This window comes from Gekko japonicus, unplaced genomic scaffold, assembly GCF_001447785.1.
Source record: "Gekko japonicus isolate JY-2015 unplaced genomic scaffold, Gekko_japonicus_V1.1 scaffold1175, whole genome shotgun sequence".
Classification (NCBI taxonomy): Eukaryota; Metazoa; Chordata; class Lepidosauria; order Squamata; family Gekkonidae; genus Gekko; species Gekko japonicus.
Window position 1 is genome coordinate 133,709 of NW_015163123.1, and position 11,416 is coordinate 145,124.

Consider the following 11,416-nt stretch of genomic DNA (forward strand, 5'->3'; position numbering starts at 1 on the left):
TGCCCATCACTGGTCCCTACCAAAGGTGGTTTATCTACATACCACGCCTGCCAGTCTGCATTCCTTAGCAGCTGCTGCAGTGCTCTGCTCTAGAGCTCTTTCTCACTGCGCCCGGAAGCAGCTGAACAAGACGGAGAGGCGGAGCAGGAGGGGGGAACGACTCAGCCACCTTCCCCGGGACTCTCCCGGAGGCTGGTGGGTTCAGGTTCTGGCGCCCGGCACGTGTGGCTCTTTCCTCCTCCTCCAGAGCTGTCATTTCCCCCACCTCCTCCTCCTTCAGATGATGCACCTTTGATGCCGAGCCGCCTGGGAGGATGGGGCAGATCGCCTGGAAAGCCCTGTGCTTGTCGCTGTTCGACTACAAGACGGAGAAATATGTCATTGCCAAGAACAAGAAAGTGGGGGTCCTCTACCGGGTGGTCCAGTTATCCATCATGGCCTACATCGTGGGGTAAGGCTGGCTCTGCTTCGGCATGCGAGAGCGATTGACAGACGGCTGCAGGCTGATTGAGTGATTCTCTCATCTGACTGAGGTGAGACTCTCTCGTCTGACTGAGCCCTGCAAAGCCATGCGAGGGAGCTCTGAACCTGGCAAGCGAGAACCCGGTTTGTGAGCTTCCCCCACAGGGGGGCATCTGGCTTTTCGCTACTGAAAACAGAACCCCGGGTGGCACGGACCTTTGGTCCTGCAACGCCCATTCTTAGGATGTGATGAACAAAGGAGGGAATCGAGTGTCATTTTGTTGGGGGCGGTGTGGTTTTTGCCTCCAGGGGGCGGTGTGGTTTTTGCCTCCAGGGGGCGGTGTGGTTTTTGCCTCCAGGGCAGAGCCAATACCGATCCCCGGGTCTTGTGGGATTCAGCAGGGTCCCCATGTGGTTGTACTGAATCAGTCATTCCAAAAAGAATCACCTTGTCCGGAAGCACCGGAAAGGTTGACTTGTGCTTTGCGTGGTAGACGAGTCCGCCTGCACCAGGGTCCCCCGAGGGTCACCAATGTTCCCCCTAAGCTGTGGAGTCCTGTGAGCAAAGATGCTACTTTGTGAGCTACTGGCATTAAAGCTGTGACCGGGCCGTTTGGCTACTGCATACATTAGTTTGCTCTGGACCCTCATCCTTCCTGAGCTCAGACAAAAATGTGTGAGCTGGAGGCTAAGAAACTGTGAGCTAGCTCACGTTAACTCAGCTTAGAGGGAACACTGGTCAACACACCATCAGAGACGGAAAGGAAGGTTTCTGAAAACACAGGGAAACCCACAAGAAAGCCTGCACCGTCTGTGCCTCCCTGGTGTGTATGTCAGTTGCATGCGAGTAGACCCCCTTCTTCTCTCCCTTGCCCTTGGCGCAAGCATGTGGCAGCTAAGGACGCCTGGCACGCAAAGTCCATTCACTTTGAATAAGGGTTCAACAATGCATCCAGGACAGGTCTGTCAAAACAGCCATTAGCCATGATGGCTACAGAGAAACTCCAGGTTCAGAGGCAGCATACCTCTCAGGGGCAGCTGCTGGAGGAAAACAGCGGGGGCAAAGGGGGCTGCCTTCATGTCCAGCCCGTGGGCTTTCCGGAGGCACCTGGCTGCGCACTGTTAGAAATAGGATGGGCATACTTAGCTCTAACCCTCTTCATATGCCATTTTAAACATCATTTTTGTGTCACTCCTGAACAAACCGAGTAAGAGAAGCAAACAAATTGAGAACCAGCACCTACAAAGAAAGAAATGCGGAAAGAGCTGATTTGTACAGCCCTCTTTCAAAGAGCAGCACTATTTGGGAATGTTTCTTGCCTTCTCTTCTTGCCTTATTGCCTTCTCCATCCCGGTGATTCTCTTGTCTGCCATCACGCTTGCGGCCGATGGCCACTGTCACCGGGCTTTCGCAATGTGCCCAGTTTGCTACAGTCAGGTATGCTAGTGCAGGATTCGTAACAAGGAGGTTGGACTGCTGGGGCAGGGGGTCCGGCTGGGTCTGGCCAGCCATGTGCATCCCAAGGGGAAAGACACCTGCCCTGACCTGGAGAGCCCCGGCAAGCCCGATCTCGTCAGATCTCGGGAGCGAAGCAGGGCCAGCCCTGGCAAGCCCTTGGAAGGAAGACCTCCCAGGAATACCAGGGCTGGGATGCAGAGGCAGGCAATAGCAAGCCACCTTCCTGAGACCTCCAGCCAAGGGGTCGCCAGAAGTCAACCATGACTCCCAGGCATACACACACATGCGCACGCACACAAAAACACTCACCAAAAAGGGGGGGGGAGGCACGTAGAGCAGCTGTGCACTGATGTTTCTGCCAGTTTAGCTAATCAACAGACTGTCAATTGTTTCCTCTTTCCTCCATCTGCCCTTTACAGCCTGCCTATCAAGATTAAGGCTGTGGACATATAAAGAGTTTCCACTGCAGAGTCACTTGCCTTTTACCCAGTCAGTCGATTGAATTAAATTAAAATGCCCTTGCATGCCCCCCCCCAAGACTTTCGTGAGGCTGAACAAGCTGGCAGCACATTCAGTCAGGGCCCGTGGAGCTCTCCTGCAATCCATCCCTTCCCCTCTCACCCCCTGCTGTTGTGCTTGATTTCCAGGCTACCTACTTCCTAGTTTCCCACTAGAGACAGATAAAGAACTGGGATGCTCCAGTTACATGATGCAAAACATGGTGGACCTCGGGAGGATTCAGCTCCCACTTCCTGCCTCTGCCGTGCATCCCATCACCCTGTTGTAAGCATTCAGAGGCAGATCTGACTTTAGCACCCAGGTTGCCGGCATGCCAGGTAGATCACCTTTGCATTGAAGAAGGAGCATGAGAACTCCAGAAGAGTCTTCCTGGATCAGCCTGGAGGCCCATCAATTGCAGTAACATCATGTTTCCCACGGCACTCAGCTGGATGCCCTGGAAACCCCATGAGCAGAGCACAGAGCCCAAAGCTTCTGTTATCACCTCCCCCCGCCAAGCATCTGTCATTCCAAGGTTTACTGCCCCTGTACATGGAGGTTCCATTCAGCCATCATGGCTGATAGCCATTGCTCCATGAAGTTGTCTTTTAAAGCCAGTTAAGCTACTAGCCATTGCAATTCCTGTAGCAATTTGTTCAATAAATTAACTATGAGTTGTGTGGACAAGGAGGGGCTACGGCTCAGTGACGGAGCATCTGCTTGGCATGCAGAAGGTCCCAGGTTCAATCCCCGGTACCTCCAGTTAAAAGATCTGGCAGTAGGTGATGTGAAAGACCTCTGCCTGAGATCATGGAGAGTGGCTGTGGCTCAGTGGCAGAGCATCTGCTTGGCATGCAGAAGGTCCCAGGTTCAATCCCCGGCGTCTCCAGTTAAAAGATCTGGCAGTAGGTGATGTGAAAGACCTCTGCCTGAGACCATGGAGAGCAGCTGCCAGCCTGAGTAGACAATACTGACTTCTGATGGGCTCAGGTATCAGGCAGCTTCATGTGTCCATGTGTCCTTTTGTCAGTCCTGCCCATCTAGTTCAACCGGATGCCTCTCACAAGCCGAGAACTTTAAGTGTGGAAAGACCACCTTTAATATTTTCATTCTCTATTGAAGGTCACATACCTGAACCGTGAAATAAGTACTACGGAAGTCACAGCCTCGGTAGTTAAAATTCACTCCCAGCGAATGCAAAACTTTCGTTTCCTAATCTATGGATTAAACCGGTGAAAGCCTTTATTAAAAAAGCAGTAGAGAGACAGTACTTGTATTTTGATTACGGTTTAGAATGAAACCCGGCATTGGGGTACAGCAGCAGTTGACGAAGGATGCCCGGAATGACAGCGGCTTTGGGAGAGGGAACTCTCTGCAGTAGATGCTGCTGGTTCTGAAATAACAGTTACGCACCTTCAAGCCATTCCTATTTCATGTCTAATCTACATAGATAGGACCCAGTTCTAATTTTGTAATCCACGTGGCCCTCCTTCATCCTATGCGTGGCTGGAATTATTGTTGTCATTAGACCCCTTTAACAAGCTGTTTTGTTCCTCTACTTGGATCCTCACTCCTCATTTGGTCACCTGTTGGGAGAAGAAGCATTTAGGGGCAGGGAGGGTATTCAGTCAACTCCTGGGTTGCCTTCATACCGTACAGCTTCTTTTCAACATTGGCTATTTTTTGCTTAATTTTCTCTCTCTCTGTGCGTGTGTGTGTGTGTGTGCGCGTTAGGGGAGAAAAATAAAAAGAGCACCAGTTTGGTGTAGTAGGTTAGGTAGTAGGTTAGGACTCTAATCTGGGAAAACCGGGTTTGATTCCCCATTCCTCCTCCACATACAGCTGCTGGCATGACCTTGGGTCAGTTACAGGTTCTCTCAGAGCTGTTTTCTCAAGAGCAGTTCTCAGAAGAGCTCTCTCAGCCCCACTCTCTCAGCTCAGAGATTGAATTTATACCCCACAGGGTAGTGAAGGGTGGGGTATAAAGCCAATCTCTTCTTCTTCTTCTGGGCCCTCTGGAGTTAGATCCACACCAGAGTGGTGGCAGCCAGTAGATATTCCCTGTTCTCCCCCGCCTGTGACAGCTTCACAGACCCTCGTCTGACACTTGAACCCCTACACCACAGCTGGCTCTCCTAGATGCTAGCTGAAAGCCAGTGACACCTGGGACTGTGGTATTCTCTGCAGGCACCAAGTGAGATATTCCCTGTTCTCCCCCGCCTGTGACAGCTTCACAGTCCCTCGTCTGACACTTGAACCCCTACACCACAGCTGGCTCTCCTAGATGCTAGCTGAAAGCCAGTGACACCTGGGACTGTGGTATTCTCTGCAGGCACTTCATGCTAATTCTGTCTCTGAGCAAAGAAGGCTTTTCAGCATTCTCCCCGTTGTTCGAACCTGCTGCCGAAGTGAAGTAAGCGAGGACCTCTTGGCGGAGGGAGGAAGCGTTTGGACCAAACGTGACTCTGGCCCACGTTCCCATATCCTCGTCCTGACGTCATTCTGGCTCCTGATCACCACCAAAGCATCTGCTCAGGCAAGCCTCGTGAGTCAGCTGGCCGAATGCAGAACGCTTTGGAGGCTTTTGAATGTCTCAGCCCTGCTTCATGCCCTGGGAAGTGTGGGTGAGAGGTGTACCGACGCCACAGAAACCGGAGGGAGACTGAAGAAGAATTTCAGTGGCTGGGGACAGAGCTTTGATGCCCAGACAAACATCAGGCTTTCACCCCATGCCTGTCTGTACACAAGAGGAGGGATTCTGCAAACGTGCATTGCTTATGTTGGATTGCCAGTGTAATTTGGCTTGTCTGGGCAACCTCTCTTTTTAGCAAAGGGCACATATACTGCCCTGTCTGCAAAGAGATTTTGAGATTATTGATTCACGCTTGTGTGGCTTTAAGGAAGAGGAAATGGCTACTGTATGTATCAGCAACTCCACCGGTAATGGGAAGCTGAAACGTCGCTTTTATCTCTTGGAATGTCGCCCAGCATACCTGGTGATGTCAACAGTGGCATTTAATGACATCCCAGGTTAATTCCCTGCCCGTACTGGGCTAGTCTCACTGACTACGTGAGAACCCAAAGAGATGTTGACACCGGGAGATACTGGAGGAAGACAGGCTGGAGGCTGCTCCTGGGTCTTTGACAGCCACATTCCACAGACAAAACTTCTTCTCTGGCTTGCTTTGTCCTATCTCTGCCAGGCATGGCATTAGAGACAGGGGAAAGAGCTAAAATCCAAATGACTCTGAGGCTACCCAAAGGGGGAGGCTAATGGGTACTCAGGATCCTGTGGTTGGCTTTGATTCCAGGCACCATCCATTTCCCCCTTGACATATTACCCAGACAGCCGGTCGGGGATGGGGGGTGGGCTTACCAGGAGCTGGGAGTTTCATCGCCTATTTCAGCAACGTGCCCCCGTGACTTCCAACATGACCCAGAAGTGATGTAGGTACATCGGGGCCGCAGTGTTCCCTCTAAGCTGAGTTAGTGTGAGCTAGCTCAGTTTTTTAGCCTCTGGCTCACACATTTCTTGCCTTAGCTCAGGAAGGCTGGCTCCAGAGCAAACTAATGTATGCAGCAGCCAAATCGCTCGCTCACAGCTTTCATGCCAGTCGCTCACAAAGTAGAATTTTTGCTCACAAGACTCCACAGCTTAGAGGGATCATCGGGGGGGATGTTCCAGTTTTGGTGCAAAAACTCTATGGTCGAATTAGCTTCTACCATAGAGTTTTTGCCCACAAATCAGAGTGCCTCCCCAATGTCCCTGATGGGCCTATGTCACTTCTGGGTAAAGTTTAAGTTGTGTATGCAGGTCGCTGAAATGTTGGGTGTTCCTCCTTTGTTTGGGGGGTAATTTCCCCTGCCAGCCAGCTGATTGGCAGCGGAGAGGAGGGACCTGGCAGCAGGGGACCTCTGCCTCCACTGGGGGGAGTCTGGCATCCCTACCTCAGTAGGTCCAGATTTGAGCTAGGGCTTAGGACAAGAGTTCTTATCCAGAACTGGATTCCATTGCTTGGGTCCATCGCTGGAACAAATGAAGTACTAATCCTAAAAGAACCAGCACTGGCTCAAAGCATGTCTAGAATTCACCACATGCTCCACAGAGCTGATCCTTTGCCCTTTGGCAAAACCTCTAACCCCAGTTCACTGTTGTGGATCCTGTTGTTGCTTTCCAGGTGGGTGTTTGTGGTCAAGAAAGGCTACCAAGATGTGGACACGTCCATCCAGAGCTCCGTCATCACCAAGCTGAAAGGTGTGGCCTTCACCAACACCACAGAGCTGGGCGAACGACTGTGGGATGTTGCCGACTACGTCATCCCCCCACAGGTACTGACATGGGCTTCTTTTTATTGTGCTACCTCCCACACACTTCCAGCACATTCTCATGATGTGAAGTTGCCAGTCTCTAGGTGGTCCCTGGAAATCTTCTCTTCTAATAGAAACCAGTTTGGTGTCATGGTTAGAAGCCCGGACTCTAATCTGGGAGAACCAGGTCTGATTCCCCACTCCTCCACGTGCAGCTGCTGGTGTAACCTTGGGTCAGTCACAAGTTCTCTTAGAGCTGTTCTCTCAAGAGGAGTTCTCTCAGAGCTCTCTGAGCCCCACCGACCTCACAGGGTGTCTGTTCTGGGTAGGGGAAGGGAAGGGAGATTGTAAGCCGCTCTGAGACTCTGAGTGAAGGGTGGGGTATAAATCCAGTGTCTTCCTCTTCTTCTTCCTCCTCTTCTAATAGTTAAGTGTGGCCTAACCTGTGGATACTTAAATCTAGGGTTGCCTGGTCCCCTGGCTGTCTCATTGAGGGGATTTGTGGGGCGTTCTGGAGGTGAGTGGGATGTTGCTGGGCAACATCCTGATGCAATGATGTCACCTAGAAGTGACATCATCACATTGGTGACGTCATGTATGATGCTCTGGGTTTGGGAGGGTTGAGGTTCCCCTACCGACCGTCTGGCCACCCAGTGCACTAAAAGGTGTCGTGGAGGGGCTTGCCAATGTAGAGCTGAGAAATTCCGGGAGACTTGTGGGTGGAGCCTCAGATCCAACTCGTGTCAGTTCCCTGTGGCCACACAGCAGCCGCAGGGATCGGCTTCTTGAAAAAAAGAACTCAGACAGGCTTGAAGGGGCTCCACTGGGGGAGGAAGGGGTCCTGCCCCCCCCCCAGACCACTTTTCTATGCCAAAACTGTGCTGTAGGGGGAGCTTTTCCCCTGATTTTGCTGCTCCACCTGGATTATCTGTGCACAGGGAACAGCAAAATTGGGGAAATGATTCCTCCCCTCCCGTGTGGTTTTCACATGGGAAAATGGCTTGGGGAGAGGCAGGAGCTTTTCCTCTCCCTACGGTGCCATTCTTAGCCTGTCTGGGCTCCTCACGGCTGCTGTGTGGCTGCAGGGAACACGAGTCTGGTCCAAGAAACCTGGATCCAACTCATTAAAAACAGTTTGGCCCTTTGACTCCTGATTATCTGGGGTGCTACTAAATTTCACCACCTCACTGTTTTGACTTTTTCATTTTCCCCTTGTGTGCCTCAAAATGGTAATCCTTTGTTTTCACACTTGCTTTCCCTGTTAAATGTACACCATTTTTAGCCATTTTTGTGTGTCAACTGCATATGCAATCAGTGCAAAAGGGACATTAAAAACTGTGTAATTTGAAAATGTTGTAAAAGAAACAAAGGAATGGGGAGCTCTAGTAATGACCACCGACAAAACAGAAAGACTGGGAGCAAGAACATATGAGAACAAAGAGGAAATTTGTTTCAAGAGAGGCCCAGTTTTTACTAGGGTTGCCAAGTGACTCACCAAAATAAGCGGGGAAGAGTTGGTCCCATTCCGGGACATTTGTGTGTGCGCTTTGTCGTGCGTGCGCGCGCCACAATGACATAGCCCGGAAGTGACGTCATCACGCTGGGCACGTCGGGCGACGCTCTAGCAATCGGTCTGAAAACTCTATGGCACCATAGAGTTTTCAGGGTGATTGCTAGAGCGTCGCCCGGCAACATGCCCAGCATGATGACATCACTTCCGGGCGAAGTCATCACGTTGGGCACGTCAGCCAGATCTGGCCACTTCGGCGGTGGGGTTTCCCCCCGGCCAGCTGGACCCGGACCGGTGGATTGGGGGCCCTTTTAGGGGGGGAATCCCCGCCCCAGGGGGACTTGGCAGCCCTAGTTTTCACATCGCTACTGAATACCCATTAACCAGAGTAGATCATTTTCATGTAGTCCCACCAACCGACCCTCTCCGCACAGCAAAGTCATCCAGCTGTTTTTGCCGTTTGGCCAAGAGTAGTGCTGTTGTATCTTTGTCGCCGCTTTTACCAAACAGCCCCGGCAGCTTGCAGAAAGCTAGGCCACAGACTTTCCCGGAATCCTCCAGGGCTTTTTCACTGTTGATCCTGCTTCAAGGTTAATGCAGTTTGCTTCAGGCTTCCTCCCTCTGAGATGTGGATCGCTGCCGTGTGCCAAGTACCACAGTAGCAGCCGAGCCAAAAGATATTTATAAAATATCAATAATGAACCACAAATTAAGGGGCCTTTTTTATAGGCAGGCTGCTTGAAGCTGGGGCACCTTCCAGCTATTGGATGCCGGGCACGATGAATTGCCACTGCAGCCCTTAATGCTGACAGAACTTTATGACGTCCAGAATCATATGGAATAGAGTTCTTCAAGGGGGTTCTACCTCCTTACTGCCTTCCTCCTCTTCTAATCAATTATTATATTTTTTTATTCAGACCTACCTCCGAGGAATTTAGGGGAAATGAGCATTAGGTTTAACAGGCTGGTGGGGTTTGATGCAAAGTTTCAAGGGGTTTAGTGCTTCCTTCTTGGGGTCTTCAGCGGAAGGACTTCATCTCTGTCTGATTCTCCCTTGGGCCCACCCCCCCGCCGCCTTTTCTTGCCCCCTCTACCTCAGTGTATTTATCTCACTTTGTTTGAGAGTGGGCACCGTTCTCCCACTGAGGTGGTTTCGTAAGGGGCTCTCAAGAGATCTGTCCAGGCATAGACCAAACCTTGAGCAGTTCAGCTTCAACAAGGGGACTGCATCCTCTATACCAGGGGTGTCAAATGCATTTGTTATGAGGGCCGGATCTGACATAAATGAGACCTCGTTGGGCCAGGCCACGTGTGTCATAAAATGTAATGCCAGGTCGCGGAGATAAACTTTATAAAGGAGAAAAACACAAAGGGTTTTTTTTTAACTTAAAATAAAACCATGCTTAAAACATTAGCACTCTTGCAATATTTTGGTTATTTAACAGTGTCTGATAACTGACACCTCTCGCTTTGAATTATTGCATCAAAATCTCTCTGCTGTTGCAATCTTGAGTATGGTGTTCGGGTGTGTATCTGTAAGCTGCAAACCTACGATGACGCAGCAGCAGAACTGGAAGAAGCAGCAGAAGACAGCCAGTTCCACTGCGGGCCTGAAAGAAGCCCTCCGGGGGCCTGATCTGCCCCCCGGGCCGCATGTTTGACACCCCTGCTCTATACTTTTGAGACTTGTCTAGAGAAACCAAGCCCTGACTCGGATGGCCCAGGCTAGACCAGTCTTGTCAGGTCTTGGAAGCTAAGCTGGGTCAGCCCTGGTTGGTATTTGGATGGGAGACCACCAAGGAAGTCCAGGCAACGGCAAACCACCTCGCTTCTTCTCTTCCCTTGAAAACCCTACAGGGTTACCATAAGTCTGCTGCAACTTGACAACCACTTTGCACCATACGCAAACCAACCAGGAAAGGGGAGGCAGTCAGGCACCCCTCCAACATGCCTAGGGAGGGTTGCCAGGTCTGGGCTGAGAAATTCCTGGAGATTTGGGGGGGGTGGAGCCTGGAGAGGGTGGAGCTTGGGGAAGGGAGGGACCTCAGCAGGGTATAATGCCATAGAGTCCGCCCTCCACAGCAACCATCTTCTGCAGGGGAAATCCGGGAGTTCTCCAGTTCCGGCCTGGAGATTGGCACCTTTGTGCCTAGAGGGTGGTGGCGGCTACAAGCATGGACGGCTTCAAAAGGGAATTAGATAAGCGTATGGAGCAGAGGTCCATCAGTGGCTATTAGCCACAAGGTATAGCTAGGGGCTCTGGGGCAAGGGATGCTCTGTCTTCTTGGTGCTTGGGGGGGTCAACAGTGGGAGGGCTTCTAATGTCCTGGCCCCACGGGTGGACCTCCTGATGGCACCTGGTATTTCTGGCCACTGTGTGACACACAGTGTTGGACTGGATGGGCCTTTGGCTTGATCCAACATTGGCATCTCTTATGTTCTTATGTTCAACAGCACCCAGCAATGTTCATGGCATCCTGACATCTCTTTATCTCTTCTCCAGAGCTACAACCACTCCTTAATGCTGCAGGGGGAAAATAAGAACCAGGATTAAACATGCAAATCTAGCAGCGTCCTCATATAGGCAGAGTTCGTTCCTGTGGCAGATGCTAAGTTTTCTCGGCACCAATCTGTAATGTGTTCAGGCCTCAGACACCAGCTTGCAGTGAGCAAATTTCACATTGTTCCTTCTCTGATTCCCTCTCCCCGTGTAGGGTGAGGACGTCTTCTTCGTCATGACCAACTTGATCGTCACCCCAAACCAGCGTCAGGCCATGTGTGCTGAGGTAGGAACAGAGAAAAATGAAAGGGGGGGGGGAGAAAAGCTCAGCAAAGATGATTCAGACATGGGTGTCTCGATCCAGTCAGTTTCTGTTTCCCTTGGGAAGGCCCTGCACAGCAAATGACGTGGGAAGGTTCTTTTCATTTTATTTCTATTACAGTCCTTAGACCAGATATGCTTACAGACAGGGGTCATTTTGTAGAAAAAGAGGAGCAGGAGCTCATTAGCATAACTCATTAGCATAACTTATTTGCATATGTCACACCCCCTGACATCACCGGAAGTGTGTCAGAAGGCAGCACCCACCGCTCAGGCGCCACTGGACTGTTTTGGATTGCTAGCTATGGGGGGGGGGGTCCCACACAGATTTGCCCTCACAGAGGAGGGAGAGCTTGCA

At 51.2% G+C, this 11,416-nt stretch overlaps 1 protein-coding gene across 1 annotated transcript in view; it reads left to right on the plus strand.

Moving 5' to 3' along the window:
- Window positions 1-215: 215 nt before the first annotated feature.
- The window catches only part of P2RX5 (purinergic receptor P2X, ligand gated ion channel, 5), a 31,452-nt gene continuing 20,251 nt past the window's right edge, over window positions 216-11,416 (plus strand). Inside the window, exons 1-3 of the mRNA XM_015406882.1 lie at window positions 216-451; window positions 6,598-6,748; window positions 10,952-11,023. Coding sequence (XP_015262368.1) covers window positions 315-451; window positions 6,598-6,748; window positions 10,952-11,023 — 360 coding nt within the window. The 5' untranslated portion in view covers window positions 216-314. The remainder of the gene's footprint in view (window positions 452-6,597; window positions 6,749-10,951; window positions 11,024-11,416) is intronic.